At 44.1% G+C, this 20,530-nt stretch overlaps 1 protein-coding gene across 1 annotated transcript in view; it reads left to right on the forward strand.

The window, feature by feature from the left end:
* C2H16orf74 (chromosome 2 C16orf74 homolog) overlaps positions 1-8,852 on the forward strand; it is a 67,396-nt gene extending 58,544 nt beyond the window's left edge. Inside the window, exons 3-4 of the mRNA XM_051974843.1 lie at positions 5,743-5,883; positions 8,147-8,852. Coding sequence (XP_051830803.1) covers positions 5,743-5,883; positions 8,147-8,205 — 200 coding nt within the window. The 3' untranslated portion in view covers positions 8,206-8,852. The remainder of the gene's footprint in view (positions 1-5,742; positions 5,884-8,146) is intronic.
* The last annotated feature ends 11,678 nt before the right edge of the window (positions 8,853-20,530 follow it).

The following is a 20,530-nucleotide window of genomic DNA, read 5'->3' on the forward strand; positions in this document are numbered from 1 at the left end:
CATCTTGTCCATAAGATATTCTGGCAAATGCTTTGCTGAAATCTGAGTACTCTGTGCTCCATCTGTGACATTACCCTCATCTACCAGCCTCGTTACCTGTCAGCTCTTTAATGGATTCTATCCATGGACAAGATGTACGTAAAAGATATATAAATGAGGGCCATTGTCCCCCATGGAGCACCAAGCTAGGAATGCGAATGCCTCTGTGGGAACCTTCCCTTTTTACAAAATGTGGATGCTTGTCTCACTGATTACTGGGCACTGCAGGCCCCAGGTGATGGGCAAGGGTTCTAATCAAGAGTGTCCTGGATCTGGACAATTCTCAACGGCTCAAGGAACTGAGTATTAAATTCTCATTGTATTTACACCTCAGAAATTGGCAACCACTGAAAATTAAGCCTACATATGTTATGTTGATATCCAGACTGAAGAAAGTGAAGGAGGAAATATTAATGATTCTGATTAAAGTTTAAAGTATATGTTGCTAGACATTTTTCCAGAGAGCCGGATATTAAGCATTTATCATCATACTCCCTGGTCTAGCTGCCTTCTGACAGTATTATGTGGGTGAGGCAGGGAAAACCTGTGGGTCTTACTTTTGAATATACGAGGATCAAAAGTTTTGGGTCTACAAAAGCATATAGCAACTAAGATATACACCTTTACTTTATGCAAAACTGTTGATTATCCCTGAATTTTAGTAAGATAGAGGTGGGGGGAATACATGGGAGATTACCTATTAGCTAAGCTCGCTTATTTAACAGACGAGGAAATTGGATTTCAGATGGAGAAAATGATGTTTTATTTCTCAAATTAGACCTTAAACTCCAGATCAGAGACCTTGTCTTAGTCTTATTACTAATAGTTAGCATTTATATTACACCTACTATGTGCCGGACACTGTGCTAAGTGCTATACGAATATTATCTCATCTGATCCTCACAGCAATCCTTGGAGGCTATTATCTCCATTTTACAGTTGAATTATATATAGTTATATATATATATATATATATATACAGAGAGAGAGAGAGAGAGAGAGAGAGAGAGAGAGAGAGAGAGAGAGAGAGAGGATAAACAAGTTGCTCAGAATCCCACACTGCTAAGTATCTGAGGCTGCATCCCAGCTTGGTCCCTAGGTGTGCTCCCAGAATTCCTAGCAGGATATAAAATGTGATGTGAATGTTAACTACGATTATTACAAAAACCCAAGTAGCCAAGGAAGGTCTTCAGGCAGGTAGAAGGACTCCCTTTATCCCATAGGATCTATCTTCATTAATAAGGAATAAATGATGAAAGAGTTCTTAGAGTAGTGAACTCATCTATGAGAGACCTCCATTTACAAAGGAGAACACTCATGTCCAGAGCAGGGAGTGACTTCTCCACAGTCAGCTGGGCCAATTGATGCTGGTGGGACACTGCATTGATAAGGAAGAAGCAGCAGGTGCCCCAGCTGGGAGGGGAGATACTTCAGTGCTTTGCTTTTAATGGTTTGTTTTGATCTTGTTTTCCAGGTGCCTGACAGTACCTAGCACATAGGAATTGCTTAATAAATTCTTTTAAAATCGAGGTGGGAGAAGGGAAGGGATTGCTGGCAGGGAAGGCCCCATGAGCAAACTAGCCACGCTCTTGAACAACCTCCCTTCCACTGTTGTAGGGGAGATACCAGCTTGGGTATGAGTTTGCCTTCAATGACCTCCGAGGTCCCTTCCATCTTATCAAATGCATGAAGTGGTACCACCAGGACTCAGCTCCCTGAGCAATTTGCACCGCTCCATGTTGCCTTCTGTAATTGCTCTTTTTGAGTAAATAGTGAAAGAGGAAAATATTCTTCCTCTAAAGGTAAAGAAACTGACCCAGAGAGTCACTGGGAAACTTTGATCCCCTTATTTTACAAAGGCAGGAACTGGTACCCAGAGATTGGGGAGCAACTTGTCTGTGAGTACCTGGGCCAATTTGGATTCACTCTATACAAGAACTATCTGGCTCTTTTTTATATACAAATTTAATTGAGCATCTGGCATGTGCAAAGCTCTGTGCTAGACAGGAGGCAGTGAGATGTAATAGGTATTATCAGGAGGCCTCAGTCCTCTCCCTTGTCTTCCCATTTGGAGTCAAATATACTTAGGAAAGCCATTTACCTTCTCTATACTTACAAAAGCCATTTATCTTCTCTGTGCTTTGGCATTTCCATCTTTAAAATGGGCAGAATGGTATTTTGCCTCTGGTCATCGGTGAGAGACTTTCAGTCCCCTGATAAAAGGTCCTGCTGCTCCAGAGACCAGGTTTTGATGGGATTTCACTCTCTTTAATAGTATTAGGAAGCCCCCTGAGGCTTAAGGGCCCCCACTGGGGCAAGCCTGGCCATTAATCTGCCATGATCCCTCCTCCATTTGAACTCAGAAGCATTAAGCCTGAGCATGGTAGCTGAACCTGTGCTCTGGATACTGTGACTGAAGGTTCTAGATGTGAATCTGGGAATCTCAGAACTGAAGTCCGTTATTTCAGCGGGAGCAGAACAAGGCCCTTCCACAGCTTAGGAAATCGTCTCAGAGTCACTCGTGTAAGACACTCCATCTCCCCGCAGTCAGCCTGGGCTGGGGACGACAGGACCGTCCACTCTCGGGCCTGTGCTCGAAGGGTTTGCAGGATGGCAGGAGCTAGGAAGTGACGGAGCTCTGAAGGAAAGGCTTCCCGGGAGGACTCTAGTCTTGTTGTAACAACCAAAGAACAATATGTGACATAATTTAAAATATAAAACAGGTGGCATCCCGGCACTAGGTCTATGCTAAAGGCTACAGGAGTAGTGTGAAGGAGTGTAGTGAATGCAGGTGTAGGTGAGGTTTCCTGTGGCCTGAGGGCCCTGGGAAGGATTCACGGAGGAGGTTATTCATTCATTCATTCATCCATTCATCCACTCTTTCCTTCATTCATTTGCCCTTATTAAGTGTCTGCTGTGTCTGAGACTCTATACTTGGTGCTTAGGGAACCACAGTCCCTCACATCATGGGGTCTGTGAGGAGACCTAAGATATAAAATCACATATTCAGGTATGCTGTCCTGCTTAGGAAGATGTCATTGGGGGAGAGGTGGGCAGAGAATCATGGAATTCACAGGCCTTGAAGGGTGGGTAGAATTACAGTGGGCAAAAATGGGAAGGGAAAACATTCTGTGTTTGGGGATCCAGATCACAAGGTTTAGGGCTAGGGGAGAATTTAGAGATTTAGTCCAATCTCTGTGGCAGCTAATTGGCCCCCAAGACTCATCTCCCTGAATTCAAAAACAGCCTCAGACACTTCCTAGCTCTGTGACCCTGCACAGGTCACTTAACCCTGTTTCCCTCAGTTTCTCCATCTGTAAAATGAACTGGAGAAAGAAATAGCCAGCATCTCTGCCCAGAAAACCCCTCATGGGGTCACAAAGAGTCTGAAATGACTCATCTAAGACCACAAATCCATGTGAATTTTTTTTTTTATGGCTGAGAAAGCAGAGGTTCAGAGAGGTTAAATAATTTGCCCAGGGGTCACACAGATAGTCTGTGACGGGGCAAGGATTCACCCTCCAACCTCCCACAGCAGACCTGGTACTCACAGCCCTCCATTCTGGCCTGGAGCTGGCCTTCCGGGGAAGCGGGAGACTCTGGGGGACCCTCCGATCTGGCTTTTCTCCGAGGTCAGCCCAGGCAACTGTCTGTTCCCCAGGGGATTAATGCCCAGGCTCTGAACTTTTTTCCATCCCTTTGAGTCCTCTTCACTGCTTGTTAGCGCCTCAGCAGGGAGGTAGGCAGCAGCGAGCATGGGGGGAGATTCAAATCAGATGTAGTTAATAGCTCTGGGAAAAGGTTGGGGAGTGAAGGAGCTTGAAAATAATGGCTAAAAAGGTTTAATTTTTAAAATGTCTATGAATGTAATTTATACATGCTCTCCCTGCCTCCCATTACCATAGATAATCGAGAGGAGGCTAATTTAAATTCCCATTCAATGCAGGTTACTTGGACTCCCATGGAGTAATGAAAAGTCTGTGATGGGGGCTGGGGTCCTCTCCTCCAGCTGCTGCTCGGGGGGAAGGGGAATGCCTCAGCCAGGATGAATCTGCACATGTGACAAACTCAGAAGCCAGATATCTTTTTTTTAAAATAACGGGCAGACTCCCTTCGGTGAATACTGATTTCTGGGGCTCTCCTGGCCAGCCACTTGTACATTCTGGGAAGCACATGAGCATACATATACACACACAGGGTCACCTTGCCTTTGAATGCTCCCTGAACTGACCAGATTCCTCATGGAGAGGGAGGGAGGGAGAGAGAGAGAGAGAGAAAAAGAGAGAGAGAGAGAGAGAGAGAGAGAGGGGGGGGGGGGGGGGGGGGGGAGAGAGAGAAGAGAGAAGGAGAGAACAGAGAGAGAGAGAAAGAGAGAGAGAGAGAGAGAGAGAGAAGGAGAGAAACAGAGAGAGAAACAGAGAGAGAAAGAGAGAGAGAGGAGAGAGATAGAGAGAGAGAGAGAGACAGAGAGAGAGAGAAACAGAGAGAGAGAGAGAGAGAGAGAGAGAGAGAGAGAGAGAGAGAGAGAGAGAGAGGAGAGAGAGAGACAGAGAGAGAGAAAGAGCACTCATTTGAGGACAGGGGACCTTCTCCGGCCCTCTTTGTCATTCTCAGAAATGTCCCCATTTTTCATCTCTCTCTTGCTCAAGCAGCTCCAGTCCGTGACTTGTTGCAACAGACTGACAGGAACCTACATCACCATCATTCTTCTGCTGACCTATAATCCTGGGCCACGTCCTCACTAATCTGGTTACATTTTGAAGAAATTCATCCAAAACACGAGGCAGCTAGATGGCGCAGTGGACAGAGCACCAGCCCTGAAGTCAGGAGGACCTGAGCTCAAATTTGACCTCAGACACTTAACACTTCCTGGCTGTGTGACCCTGGGCAAGTCACTTAACCCCAATTGCCTCAGGAAAAAAAAAGAAATTAATGAGAAACAGACCATCCCAGCCAGGGATGTCACCTCGTTGTCCAGCAGGCCACAGAGTTCACAGACACCAGAAGGGACCTTAGAACATAGAATGTCAGGTCTGATAGGAACCTCAGAGAACATCTCATCCACCCCCTGCATTATACAAATGAGATTTAATCTCAGGTAAACCGAGTTGTCCCAGGTCACCCAGCGTATAAGGGTTTCATTCACCTGCTTGAGCAACGAGTTGAGAATGACCAAGGGGACAGGAGAGGGTCCCCTGTCCTCATGAATGATACCTGTATGTAGAGGAGGGATGCTCGAAGGCAAAGTGACTCTGTGTGTGTGTGTGTGTGTGTGTTCACACAAATCGGTTAGTAAAGAGCTGTGCTAGGTCATGAAAGTGCAGAGGACCATAATATAATGTAACTTGCCCTAGAAAGGCTTCTGGGTGAAAGGGATCCATAGAAGGGGGGACCAGCCACATGCAGAACTATTCCAAGTGCCCGATGAGGGGGAAAAGAAGCCGCGAGGTTGGCCTTGGCAGGTGGGGGAGGAAACATCCGTTCAAACATGGCCCTTCAGGATTAAGTGGAGCCCCTCTCCCCCCTTGCCCCTTGCTTTCTGTCTCCCTATCCCCCAGTGCGGGCTGATCTAAGGTTCAGCCCCTCGATTTGCGCGACGGGGAAGCAGCCAGCCCACGACGGTTCCCCCAGATGGTACTCATGGTTGTTTTTTTGTTGTGCGTGTGTGCATGTGTGTGTGTTTTTCACGGCTTGCGCTCTCAGGCTTCAAAATGTGTGTCAGCAGCAACAGCAACGAAGAGACCCCCGTCTTGAATGCAAAACAAGTGGACGTCCCGGACATTATTGTCACACCTCCCACCCCCACGACTTCCGGGATGGGGGTAAGAGAACCGATTCAGTCAGGTGAGGAGCCCCCCGTGCAACAACTGCTCAGCCAGATGCTGTGAGAAGATGGGGGGGGGGGCGAGGGAAGGATTGCCACGAGGCTGGGGAGCATGGGGGAGATGCCAAACAGTTTCTCCGGCACTGTGAACAGCTTGCAGAGGGCCCCATCTGTGCAATTTCTTTCTCCGGCTCCTATCCCTTAACCGGGGTTATTAAAGATTTATTAATGAATCTGCATACACCTTCACTGCTGGGCCCTTCCCACAATTACCAGCCTCAGCAAGATGTGGCGTGTTAAGTAATTAAGCAGGCAGCTCCTCTCGGCAGTGAGGGGAGGATTGATGAATGAGGGCCGGCACCCCGGCCCTGGGACGCCCGTGGAATTTTTAGTTGGGTTTTCAGCCATCCCTCCAGAAGTGCTGCTTTTCCTCCTCTTCCTCCTCCTGAAAACGTGGCCCCAGAGGCTAGAGCGAGTAGAACGTGGCATCCCCCTCGCTGCTAAAGCCACCGTGCTCTCGCTCCGTCCTGCTTCTGCCCCTCAGGTAGCCAGGTGGCTTTGCCCTGGGAGGAGGAGGGAGGGGAGGATGGGCGAGGTGGATGAGAGCAGGAGCCCATCCAGCAGCAGGAGGCAGCAGCCCGGGGCTGGTTTCTCCTCCTGTGAGGTCACCGCAGAGTAGCCAAGTAACTGGTCCGACGTCACGGACCCAGCGTGCAGAATCCAATCCCGTTCCTGCTTCCAGTCTGAGGCTCTATAGGAGCCAGCCTCGTTTATTTGGTATGGGCTGTATACAAGAAACTGTGTCAGGCCACACAGGATGAAGGAATAGAGCATTAGAATATTCTATAGAATAACAGCACCTGCCCCGGAAGGCCCTTTAGTAGAAGGATATTGTTAAGGAAATAGCACCATTATAGGTTAGAGTGGATGTAGTATTGGACTCAGACTGCAGAAGGCCCGTGCTGAAATCCTCCTTCCCTACTTGGGCAACATTTCTTATCCTCAGTTAGCTTATCTATAAAATGGGAATCATAATGACACAAGCTTATAAAGGTCAAGTGAGCTATTTTATGTAAGATGTTTTGCGAACCTTATAAGGAATATTGGTATTGGGGTCTGGAGTTGAGAAGACCTGGGTTTTGGTGCCACGTTGGACATTTAGCAATTTTTGTGACAACTTCTCTAGGACAGCTTCCCCATTTGTAAAATATGAGATTGGACCCAATATTCTTGCTTCTGAAGTCTAAATCTACGACTTAATTTCTAATGCTTTAGAAATAGAAACTGTCCATAAGAGCCGATGGGGCAAATTACCCAGGCAGGAGCCCTGTGGGCCGGGAGTCAGGAAAGGTGGCTTTACCCCATACCGCTGCCGTTCACTTCATCTCTCCAAGCCTCAGCTTCTACAGAGGGAGGATAATGATCAGGAAACGTCCTGGGGAGGCAGTTGGGAAGCCTGAGTCTGAGTGCCGGGCTCTAAGGCTCACAAGCTGAGTGACCACGGGAAAATCAGTGCGTCTGTGTGGGCCTTGCTGTCTCATGCACACAACGTGACCCCTCGGAGAGAACACGGTGTGGGCCTGTGGCACCTGTCAGCCTGCCGGGAGCATTGTGCAGCTCAGTCAGGATCATGCTCCAGGCCACGGAGGAGCCGTGATATTGTTCCAGGCCCCTGGGGTAGAGCCAGACACGGAAGACCCGGTGCTCTGGGCCTCTCGGAACACAGCAGGCCGTGATCTCTGCAGGCTACTAAAAAACCCCAACCTCAAAAGCAGGCGGTCCAAATTCTGGCCCCTTCTTTGCTGTTAAAATACCACCTGACTGTGCTTCCACTTCTCCACCTGTAAAATGAGGGGAGTTGACTAGATAATCCTTTAGATTTCTTCTAATTGGGGGAACATGAAGCCTGGAATAAAGCAGCCAGCTGTGGGAGGTGACTTGGCTTGGGGTCTCTGTATTTTGGTTTTTTGGTCCACCAGTAATTTCCAACAGGGTCAGATTGAAGTGAGGTGGGCTTCGTCTCTATAGCAGTGTGGGATAAATAGCTGGTCTGAGAAGAGCTTTGGGGATGAAGAGCCTGGCTTAAGGAAAACATGGAAGCCCCATCACTCAGCTTCTCTAAGTTACAAGGGATCCTTATAATAGCAACATTTGTGAGACACAGAGCAGTGTATCAGGGAAAGCTAAAAGGAGAGATGAGACAGGATGGTCTTAATGGTAACAGCTTTGAAGTCCAGGTCACTATTGACACATATAGATGTTGCTTCTCCATTTCTCCCCCAGAGTGGCTAGATGAGACTGGGTCTTATTCTGATGATGGAGAAATTGATACGGAATCCTGAGGAGGAAAACCATGTCCTCGGCTCCCTTTTCGGATGGCTCTCCCTGAGGGAAGAAGACCGTTCACTGTTTCCTCTCACAATATGGCCTCCTACATTAGCTTTCTCCTGTATCCAGATGCCCTAACTGTGACGTGCCCCACTGGGTGAAATCCATTAAGTCTGTTGGAACAATGGAGCCATTCGGGCCTGGAGGAAAGAGGCACACAAGTGGGAAAAGAGAGAGGCATTTTTCTTGACCAACTCAAACAATAGCCCACGACAACAGAAACCTGACAGGAGTCAGGCTCACTAAACCCTGTTCTTCCCCACTAGAGTCAGTGTGGAGAAAGAAAAGAAACTATGGATGGTGATGTTTCCCATAATCCAATGGGACTTTTCTCCACTAAAAAACCACACATCTGTACCCCGTGTCATGGGGCTCCTCCAGGTGTGATGTGCCACAAAAAGAGGATTTTGCAATGTGGCTCTGAATAAGACCTTGCAAGACAAATGGTTTCCTTTTTTTTTTTTTAATTTTACAAGTATTGAGAAAGGTTAAATGTGGTTTATAAATCAAAAATCTGGATTTGGTGGGGATTTTGTGTTTGGTTGGTTGGTTTTAGTTGGTTTTTTTTTTTTCATTACAAATAAAGATTCTCTGAAACACACCATGAATGTCACTTCCTGGGCGGCTGTATTGAAAGAGCTCACACAAGGCAGGTGTTAAGAAGATGAGAGAAAATGTAGATATCAAAGGCCAAAGTCCTGATTCTGGCATTGCGTGAATCTCTCTGGCTTTCATCCTCTTCAGAAATGAAAGAGCTGTTTCCCAGTGTCCCTCCCAATTCTACCAGGCAGTGTTCCAAAGTCCTTTTTGGCTTTGATATTCTATTAGCCTTAAGTAACAGTCAATCAATCTAGAGTTTGGTCTCTAGGCTCCTATATGATGTCCTCACTGATTCTCTATTAAGAAGCTAGACATGGTTCTTATTATTCAGCTTCTACTCGTATAGAACCTAACGAATAGGTAGTATATACATATATATATACAGTATACACACACACACACACACACACATATATATACCTATTCCTCAAACCTGACAGTTTTCCTAACTTAATTCCCTTCCTTTGAGTTACAAGATGAAAAAAATCTCTTTTCAGCTAGTCTCTTCCTCTGAAGACTTTGAGTAGCTTTCTATTTTTATGTCAGTCCATTTCTAAAGGCCTTCCTAATTGACTCCACCTAGAAATTCAATCTATGGCCTCTTTATCCAGTAGGAATTTCTGCCCAGTATTCTATAAAGGAACAGTGTAGTCTGTATATGAGAACAGCCCTGGTTTTGGTGTCAGGTGTGAGTTCAAGTCCCGGACTGGCTCTGTTGTTTTCCTCTCTGGGTCTCCTCCTCATCAATAAAATGTAGCGGTTGGAAGAAATGATCCCTGCAGTTTTTTCCTAGTTTTATCACCCCTTACCTAACAGTGGTTTAATTGGGTTGGGCATTTGCCAAAGGGAGACACAGGGGGATGGTAGGTGTGATTATAAACATTAGCTAAGACAACAATATGAGCTTAGCAACAGACAACGTGTCTGTCTTATGATGATCAGCCCAAGAAAGATGGGACAGAAGACCAGCCCTCAGAGAGTGATGCTTTTGGACACAGCAATTTATGAAATGAGCAACTAAGCTTGGAGGAGCCACAAACTGCCTCGGCAGAAGGAGCCCCCTTCGACTGGTCCTCGCAGTCCTGCAGTTAGCAAAACCAGAGCGCTAGGAGCCATATGGAGAGGGACTTAAAAGGATGTGCTTGTGGGAGCTGAATTCCTGTGTGGCCAAGCGGACAGCTGCACCAGGATCCAGAAGCTGGAAGAAGCCCGGATAGGCGCAGCTATACACCACAGAGCCAATCCTGAGACTTGGAAGGAGGAAAGCATTTCATCCCCTGGCTCAGGGTAAGTCAACCTCACTGTGCTTTTCTCACTTAGAAGATTTGACAGATGGGACTGGAAAAGTTGGTGCATTTGATTAAGCCACATTCTTTTTAAAAAATTACCTTTTCTGGGAAATTAGCAGCTTTGCTATTAGGGTTAAATTCCAGAAACCAGTTATATGATTATATCAAATCATATAAGTCAAATCATAAATCTCTGCCTCAGCTTCCTCATTTGTGAAATGGGGCTAATAGTAGCTCCTACCTCCCAAAATTGTTGAGAATGAAATAGGAAAACCTTAAAGCACTATATGAAGATTAATTCATGTTGCTGTTATTCCAGTCCTGGTTCTGGCATTAACTTTAGCCATGGCACTTCCTTCTCTGATCCTCAATTTTCTCTTATGTAATAAGAGATGATTGGACAATATGATCTCTAAAGCCCTGACCTTCTATTAAGGTCCTTTAACCTTAACAGGCTAAGTATATTCCACTGCGTGTGTCTCCTGGGAATATTATTTTTAGGAGAACATTGATTAAATACTTAATCATTAAAGATATAATTTTTGTTCATCAAATAAACTAAAGATCATTAAAGTAATTTAAATTACTTAAAAAATAAACAATAAAACTTTGCTTTAAAGAAATAGAATGTCTTAATTAAAAACATGACCCAAAGTGCCCGACTTTTTTTGGAGCTGCATATCTACATCTATGTTTCCAGCTTGAATGTTTTGTATTCAGATGTCCTTTTCAGCTCCAACATTTTCCATGTTATTAAACACCTTCTTGCCCTAACTTCTATAGACATAAGTGGGAGGGCCAATGAAGTTTGTTACTTTCAATTTCTCATTTCTATGGTCTTTTTCTAACCCCTCTTCTGCTTTTTCTCTTCTGGACAGGACTAAGATTCTCCCAATTTCTTTTGCCTGAAAGAAAGCCTCTGCTATCAGTCATTTATACCTTGGTATGAATTACTTTAAAAAATCAATACTGAGATACCCAGAAGTATTTATCTCCTCAAGAATTTAGGGAATCAGGATGCCCTTTAGCTAGAGGATTCAATTTAAATGTTTCCCAATTTGTGTTGAGAGAGATTACTGAGATGAAAGAGTACCACCAATATATTGACTTTTGTACTGTCCATACCTTCCCTCAACTTACAAACTTGGTCATGCCATCCCTTAGATACTGGATCAGACCTTCAGAACTCCAATGCAGAAGGTGAGGGAGATGGAACAACCCCTGGCCTACTTAGGCAAAGGACAAAGCTTGCCCAAAAAAAGAGTCAGGGATGGGGTCTGGACCTGTAATTTCATTATTATTAATGTAAGGAACTCCCGATTGACAAAACTCTCTACAATTACAGGTCAGCACTGTCTCAGCCATTTAGAGTCTTAGAAAGCTGCTTAGAACACTCTGAGGATGGGGCTTGCCCTGGGTGTGTCAGACTGGCTCTGCTAATATTGGAATACAAGGATTTAAAAAAAAAAAAAAAAAAAAAGGTCTGTGCTTCCAATTTTGTACCTCCGTCAGAAGAATCCAAGGAAACTAGGTTGGACAAGCCTCCTTGTGAACAAGAAAAGTAGACATCCTGGAACACCACTTTAGGAGGCCAGGAGACATGCATTTTTGTCCTGTAACTGTCAACCAGATTGGTGGGGGGGTCTTAACCTGTTATAGATCCCTTTGGCAGTTGGAGAAAATCTCCCAAACCCTTCTCAGGGTTGCCTGAATTCATAATTGAAGCAAATACTAAGTTTCAGTTAGTAGATAGTGAAAATAAAGAATAAGAACCCTTGGACTAGATAATCCCTTGAGTCTTTCTAGTTAATTCTTTGATTCTTAAGAATTTCAGGTCTTTGAGCTTCAGGGAGGTGGGAGATCCGTAGAAAAGAGCTTAATTTTATATTCTGCCTACCAGGATTCAGGAAAGAAATTGTATTTTAATCTGAATCAATCACAAGAAGACTTTTCCTTAAGGTAGTAGGAATAGGGTTGATTAACTGCCCCCCAAACTGTATATTCTCTGCTGTCCCACAATAAGAACAAGGCTGTGACTCAAGAAAGATGGCAACCTGATAAAAGAGGTTAATTCAGTAGCTGGTGGTATGTTGAAAGACCCAAAGTAATTCCCAAACATATATCACCCCAGAAGCCCTTCCTCCTCTACTCCCTACATGTACTTCTCCCAGATAGGATGGCACACCCAGTGTGTGTAGGGGAAGAACTTGAAAAAAACAGGTCTTTCTAAATCAAAGACTGCTTCTCTACCCACTATACAAATGTGTCAAACTCCAATAGAAGCAGGAGTCACTAATCCAGTACATAAAGCACAACCCCTCCAATGTTAGCCCACCATGCTTCTTCCCATTGGCCTTTCAAAACTTATCATCATGGCAGCCTGTCAAGGTTCCTCTTGTCTTTATTATTATTATTATTTCTGGACTTCTCCTTAGCAAAATGATCTCAGGTGACCTGAGTCTCTGGAGAGCAAAGCAGCTCAAAAAAGGGGAACTGCTAAGAACAGAATTTTAAGAACTTAATCTCCATTGGAGAAGCAAAAGGAAAGTCATTGAAAAAGATCATTGTGGTCCCACTGAGAGCTCAGATATTAAAAAGATGAATGTGAAAGACAAGAAGGACATATAATGAAGAAAACATAACAAAAAGAGGGGTATATATAAGAATGGCAGAAAAATTAAGGCCCAGAATTAATTGTAAGATCTGGGTTTTTTAAAAGCTCGTGTTTGGGGGACTATAAAACCAAGAAAAGTATAAGAGCCTGGGAGGTTGACTGAGGGGGGAACCCCTGCTTGAGGCAAATAGTTCAGTGTTAAAAGGAGATTCCTCAACTGTTTTGCTTCTGTTCTTTCTATCAAGGAGACTAAGTTTGGAACAGCTAAAATTGGAAGGAAAAAAAAAAGATTCCTTGGGAATTGAAACCTAAGACAGGAGAAGAGAGGGTAAGGAAGTACCTAGCTGCTCTAAATGAGTTTAAATCACCTGGCACAACAAATTACATCCCAAGGGCTTGAAAGGGTTTGGGGGATGTGATGGTCGAATGGCTGATGTTTGGAAAAAATTATCCCTGCCTGGCTCCGTGGGCTGGGGAAGGAAGGAAGGGGGGCTCTGGTTTTGAATCGGAGAAGCCAGGGAGCCCCTCAAACAGCGCCTTGCTCTGGGGCGACTGTGGTTGCAGCCTATATTTCCGGAGGACCCCTGCCCAGAGTCCCCATGGCTGCCCTCTCCTTGCTCCACTTCCCTTTGCTCTGGCTGGCCCCTGGTCTCCATTTGTTTGTAATCCTCTGCTCTTTATTCCAGGCTTTTAGTGCCCATGGCAACAGGAGCGGAGTGGGGAGGGAAGGAGGTGAGCGAGTCTGTGGGAGCCCACTGTTCCACCCCCATGGGGCCTGCACCAGAGGCTGGGTTATTGACACAAGGATTCGGGCTTCTTCCAGAGAAAAGTAGGGGGTGAGGAGGGGAGGGAGGCCTGCCTGGCTGGCAGAAGGCCTGATCTCAGCTGCTCCTGCAGGGCCGCATTCAGATGCTAACGCAGGGCTGTCTCTCTCCCACCTTGCAGGGCTAGATCTTCTTACCTTGTAAATTCAGCAAGCTCAAAAGCCAGCCATTTGGAAATGGTAATAGGGGGCCTATTGGACTAGTCCGCATCGGGAGCGGGCTGCTTATTAGAGATAAAGAGCCCCATTTCGGCTGATGGTGGCTCCTTTCCTTTCAATAAAGATTGTGACTTTCCCTTCCATTTGTGTCTTCTGTGTGCTTTTTAATCCCCCTCCCTCCTTTTTTTTCCTAATCAACCAGACTTCTGCAGTGGCCACAGCCTTCTAGCTCAAAGTCATAATAGCTGCATATGGAACTGTGGATGATTTAGCCCCAGAACCAAATGGACCCGGCACAAAGGGGGCTTCCCTTCAGGGTGCTCCCCTGCTAGGGGAGGAGCTTCCCTCCTGGGAGGGGGATTTCATCTTCCAGTGGCATGTAGCTGCAGATGTCCTATAGGCTCTTCTCCTGGGGCTGTGCTCCCTTCCAACCCCAGTCCCAGCCCCTAAGGAAAAGGCCCTCTGGGAGACAAGTTAGTGGCTTTTGATTGGACCCCGTATCTGCCCCTAAACTGCATTTATAGGAACCTTGTTTTTGAGACCAAGAGGTTTGAAGCATTTTGATCAGATCTGGTAAAAAAATCCTGGTTCTGCTACTTACTCCTGTTTCTCTCTGGGCCTTAGTTTCTCCATTTATAAAATGGAGATGGTGGGGAGATCTAGGCCACTTTATTGATGATGACCTTGAAGATTAGCTCTAGAATTCTTTCCATTTTTTAATTCAAAGACACTGTTCCCCAAATCTTTCTTTTCAATTGTGTTTTTGGCTCCCTTAGTTTTCATTGATTTTTAATATAAAAGCAAAGTGGACTAATTAAGAACAACAATTTTTTTAAAGCTTCCCAAGGAGAGCGGGGAAAAAAAAAAAAAAGACTTAGTCAATGGTGTGTGAAGAGAAAATAAATGGAAAATGTATAGCACTAATCACACACTGAGCCTCTTAACCTTGACCCCTACATGACATAGGAAGGCTCCCAGATTCCAAAAAGAGTGATGGGGCTTCAGTACCAGGAAGGAGAACTCATCAGTAATCCTAGGGGGGGAGGGGGAGAGAAAAGTGTGAAAACAGATGGAAATTTAATTTTTTAATGACAGCAGCAGATGGCAAAAGACACAAAAGTGTATTCACACCATGTCGGAGCCATTTATAGAATGAACGGCTGGCACCGCTGTAATGCATATCAATAGGGTTTGTGTTATCACTCCCCTGTGAAATGGAGGAGAGGAGCAGTATTTGGAGCCTGAGGATTATGATCTTCTCTCTGGGTGAACTTCAAAAAATAGAAAAGCTGGCACTCCTGGGAGGAACTTGGACTCGGTGCCAGGCTGAGCCACAGGTAGGTGGGGAAATACCTGTGGCGGCATGGTCGATGCCAGCTGCCCAATTACTGGCTCAGCTTGGTAATCCCTGCCTCCCTCCCAGCGTGGGCCCAGGGGCTGAAGAATTAGGCTATGAGGAGACCTTTTCCATCCTGTGTTCCTCTGTTGCCAATCATTTCTTCCTAATGCCTTCCTTCCCCCAAGGAACAATGGCCCTCCCTTTAACTGCTGGTTATCTCCCCAATTCAACTAACATTTGAATGTTCCCGTGTATAAGACAGTGGGGGCAGAAGGAGGAGGAGGACAGCAGCAAATACATATTACCTGCTGTTCATTCATTCAATAAACATTTATTAAGGACCTGCTGTGTACTAGAGTGGAGCAGTGGACAGAACACTGGGCCTGCAGTCAGCAAAACTCCTTACTGAACTCAACTCTGGCCTCAGAAACTTTCTAGTTATGTGACCCTGGGCAAGTACTTCACCAGGTTTACCTGGTGACTCATCTACCAAATGAGCTGGAGAAGGAGATGGCAAAACACTCTAGTATCTTTACCAAGAAAACCCCCGAAACGTGGTCACGAAGAGTCAGATACAATTGACAAATCTAGGAATGAGGGTGGAGTTAATTTGATTATGGTTTATGGTTCCACAATTGGAATAGTATGGAGTGGAAAGGGAAGAGTCTCTAAAGACCAAAAGAACAACAGAAAAGGACTCTAGATCAGGAAGAGTACAGAAACATGGCGGCTCAGGCTTTCAGGAAATATTGGAATAGTATGGAGTGGGAAGGGAAGGGTCCCTGAAGACCAAAAGAACTATAGAAAAGGACTCTAGATCAGGAAGGGTACAGAAACATGGCGGCTCAGGCTTTCAGGAAATATTGGAATAGTATGGAGTGGGAAGGGAAGAGTCTCTAAAGACCAAAAGAACAATAGAAAAGGACTCTAGATCAGGAAGGGTACAGAAACATGGCGGCTCAGGCTTTCAGGAAATATTGGAATAGTGTGAAGTGGAAAGGAAAGAGTCCCTGAAGACCAAAAGAACAATAGAAAAGGACTCTAGATCAGGAAGGGTACTGAAACATGATAGCTCAGGCTTTCAGGAAATACTGAAAACATGTTCAGGAAGAAAGAGTCACCAATCAGAACAATCACCACCACAGTGACCAGAATCAAGAAGAAGATTATGGTATTGATCTTTGATTTAAGAACTAAGATGATTGAAATGTCTCTTTCACAATAATAAATTTTGTGGAGGATGACAGAAGTCAGTCAGTGAGCCAATTATCATTTATTATTCATTAGGTGTCAGGCACTGTGCTAAGGACTGAGGATACAAAAGAAAGATTAAAAACTCTCAAGGAACTCACACAAGGAGAAGCAAATACAATTATGCACAAATAAGATATATACAGGATAAATTGGGGGTAATCTCAGGAGGAAGGCACTAAGATTAAGAGCTGACAAAAGCTTCTTTTAGAAAGTGGGACTGCAACTGAGACTTGTAAGAAGCCAGGGAGGTGAAGATGAGGAGGGAAAGCATTTCAGGCATGGGGCAAAGCCAGAGGAAATGTCTGAAGTCAGGAGATAGCGAGTCTTGCATGAAGAATAGCGAAGAAAAGCAAATGGATGGCAGAATATGTGGAGAAGAGAAAAGGATAAGAATAGAAAGGTAGGAAAGGGAAAGGTTCCAAAAGCTGGTGACTTTTATTGGAGTAATTAGAAAATTTCAGAAACGGCTATCTAGAACATGAAATGCTGGAATTGCAGTAAGAGGCTCCAGGTTCTAAGCCTAAGTCTGCCATGACCTCTGAGGCCAGTCATCATCTCTTATAGCCTCAGTTTCCTAATCTCTAAAATGACAGGATTGGATTAATTGATTTTTAGAGTCTTTTCCACATCTAAAGCTATGATCCTTAAGCTATGGTCCTAAGACCAAGTTAAATTCCATTACAACAAAATAATTTGAGTCAGGAGTATGATCGGTCCCAAAGATGAACTAAAACTCATAATTGAACATCAAATAGATAATTTTGATTATATTGTTTAAAAGTTTTTGTATAAACAAAACTAATGTAGATAAGATTTGGAAGGGAAGCAATAAATTGTAAAAACATTTTTACAGTTAAATTTTCTGATAAAGGCCTCATTTATAAAATACATAGAGAATTGACTCAACTGTATAAGAATTCAAGCCATTTTCCAATTGATAAATGGTTAAAGGATGTTACCAAACAATTTTTAGATAAAGAAATTAAAACCATTTCTAATCAAATGAAAAGGTGCTCTAAATCACTATTGATCAGAGAAATGAAAATTAAGACAACCCTGAGACACCACTGCACACCTCTGAGATTGGCTAAGATGAGAAGAAAAGATAATGATGAATGTTGGAGGGGAAACTGGGATGCTGATACATTGTTGGTGGAACTGTGAATGAATCTAGCCATTCTGGAGAGCAATTTGGAACTATGCTCAAAAAGTTATCAAATTGTGCATATCCTTTGATGCAGCAGTGTTACTACTGGGCTTATATCCCAAAGAGATCTTAAAGGAGGGAGAAGGACCCAAATGTGCAAAATTATTTGTAGCAGTCCTTTTTATAGTGGCAGGAAACTGGAAACTGAGTGGATGCCCATCAATTAGAGAATGGCTGAATAAGTTATAATATGTGAATGTTATGGAACATTATTTCTATAAGAAATAATTAGGAGGAGGATTTCAGAGAGGCCTGGAGAGACCTATATGAACTGATGCTAAGTGAAATGAGCAGAACCAGAAGATCATTGTACACGGCAACAACATTATACAACGATCAATTCTGATGAAAGTGACTCTTTCGTGATCGAGGCCAATTCCAATGATCTTGTGAAGAGAGCCATATACACCCAAGAGAGAGCACTGTGGGAACTGAGTGTGGAACATTTTCACTCTTTTTGATGTTGTTCACTTGCATTTTGTTTCCTTACTTGTTTTCTTTCCTTTTTGATCTGTTTTTCTTGTGCACAAGACAGTTGTATACTATGTTTACATATATTGGATTTAACATATATTTTAAAATGTATAGCACATATTGAATTGTTTGCCATCTAGGGGAGGGAGTGAGGGAAGGGGGAGAAATCTGAAACACAAGGCTATGCCAGGATCAATGTTGTCAAATTATCCATGCATATGTTTTGAAAATAAAAAGCTTTAAAAATAAATAAAGATTTTAGTATTTAAAAAAAAGAGTCTGATCGGTTTTGGGAGGGGACCAGACATCACACCATGCTGGTGAAGGATGTTCACCTTCTTTCCACCTTTACACCACCTCCAGATGGTGAGGATATTCAGCCTGGAGAAGGGGGAACAAAGATGTGTTAGTTTTGCGTGAGGACATGAGGTCTCCTTTCAGGCATCTGAAGGGTTGTTTTGTCAAAGAGAGTTTGTTCTATTGAGCCCCAGGGGACTCAGAGCCAGAAGTAATGAGTAAAAGTTATAGAGAGATACATTTTAGCTTGATGTAAGGAAAATAATTCCTAATCACAGCTGCTCCCAAAGTGTAATAGTCGGCCTCAAGAAGTCACTGAAAGTCTAAGATCTAGATATATGGGTACACAGATAGATGACAGATAGATAAAAAGAACCCTTATTTATTCATCTATATTCAGTCTCTGTACTGTTACCCCTATGATAAGGCATTTATTAAGTGCTTACTATGTGCTAGGCATTGTGCTAAGTTCTGTGTTTCTATTCAGGCAAATGAGACAGGACCTGCCCTCAAGAAGCTTACATTCTAAAGAAGGAAGTCTTAAAGTCATAAAGGGAGCTGGAAGAGTTAGGGGATGGGACTGTCAGCAGAAATGGGAAATGGGACTCCATGAAAGGAACACTGACCACAAAGCTCATGCTTTGAAGGAAAGAATTTTACTGTGGCCAGAACCATGGCCGAGCAGGCCACAGCCACCATGTTCCACTCCAATTTCCCTAGCAACTTCACAACTTCTCTTTCCTCTCTAAAGAACTGTTCCTGCCATCTACTTGATATCCAGTTTCCATGAATTCTTCTTTCTCCAGGGAAGGCAAAGGAGAAGGAAGGAGAGTATTATTCCACGTTTGTCAAAGAGCCCAACCCTAGCTGGAAGTTAGAGACATAGATGTCTCCTCCATTAGACTGTCTAATTACCTCTTTTTGTATCCCCAGTTTTGTGCATTGTGCCTGGCACATAGTAAGCACTTAATAAATGGATATTGCTTTATAGATAACAAACATTAAGAACCTAATATGTGCCAGAAACTATGCTAAGGGCTTTACAAAGATCAATTCACATACTCTTTGAAACAACTCTAGGAGAGAGGTGCTACTATTATCCCCATTTTACAGATGAGGAAACTGAGACTAACAGCAGTTAAAGTTCTTGGCCTGGGTCACACAGCCAAATAGAGAGTTTGAGGACAAATTTTAACTCAGAGCTTCTTCCTTACTCCAAGTCTAGATACTGGAACCCCTAGCTACCTCTGAAGAGATGAAAAAGGAAGAACATATCAACTCATTTTCAGTCTTATTCAGACTTCAGTACTTGCCTGACTTTTATAAAAGAGTTTCTCAAGCTCCCAAACTGACCCCACCCTTAGTTTCCTTTCCTTCAGCAGAAGTCCCCAATCTTTCCTCCTAGCTGGGTAAGAGCAAGTAAACCACTTTAATCTCTTCCTTGTCTCAGAGTACTGGCTGCACACAACCATCTCAGCTTTACAGGGAAATGATCCACCTCCACTCCTGCACTTTTAAATGCCCAGTGGTTCTCAGGTCTTACAAGTTACCTGGGAGTTCTGATAAGGCTAAGAAAGTACTGAGGAACACTTAAGCAGGGAGGGACCCCAAATCCTTATTCTTGCAATAGGATGTTTTACAGGATATCAGAACTGCAAGAGAGCTTTGACATCATTTGGTCTCATTTTACAGGTGGGGAAACTGAGGCCCAAAGAGGAAGTCATTTCCCCAAGTTCATGGAAATACGCATAAGTGAGAATGAAACCCAGGATTTTTTCTTCTTGGCCACTTGGATTAGTAAAAATCCTCTAAGATCTGGAGGATTTTTGGTAGTAAGCCTTTTATGGGATTATAAAACCCTTCAGAGTTTGTTTCAAATGAAAGGTAACCTGAGGTAGCATAGGAGCTCTCCATTGCTCATCAGGGGACATGGGTGGCAAGCCTTGCTGAGGGTTACTGTGGCAGCTGGGTGATACAGGACACAGTGTCCATCCAGCAGCCAGGAAGATCAAATCAGGTATTTAAATTTTTCCTGATATTTCTTAGCTGTGTGATCCTGGGCAAGTCAACCTCTGCTTGCCTGTCTCCTCATCTGTGAAATGAAGATAATAAGAGCACCTTCCTCCCGAGGTTGTTGGGGGGATCAAATAAGCCTGCACATCATATGCTAGATGCTCTATCATATAGCATAGCACAGTATATAAGCACTTTGTGCATCTATCA

The sequence above is a fragment of the Antechinus flavipes genome, chromosome 2 (genome assembly GCF_016432865.1).
Source record: "Antechinus flavipes isolate AdamAnt ecotype Samford, QLD, Australia chromosome 2, AdamAnt_v2, whole genome shotgun sequence".
Classification (NCBI taxonomy): Eukaryota; Metazoa; Chordata; class Mammalia; order Dasyuromorphia; family Dasyuridae; genus Antechinus; species Antechinus flavipes.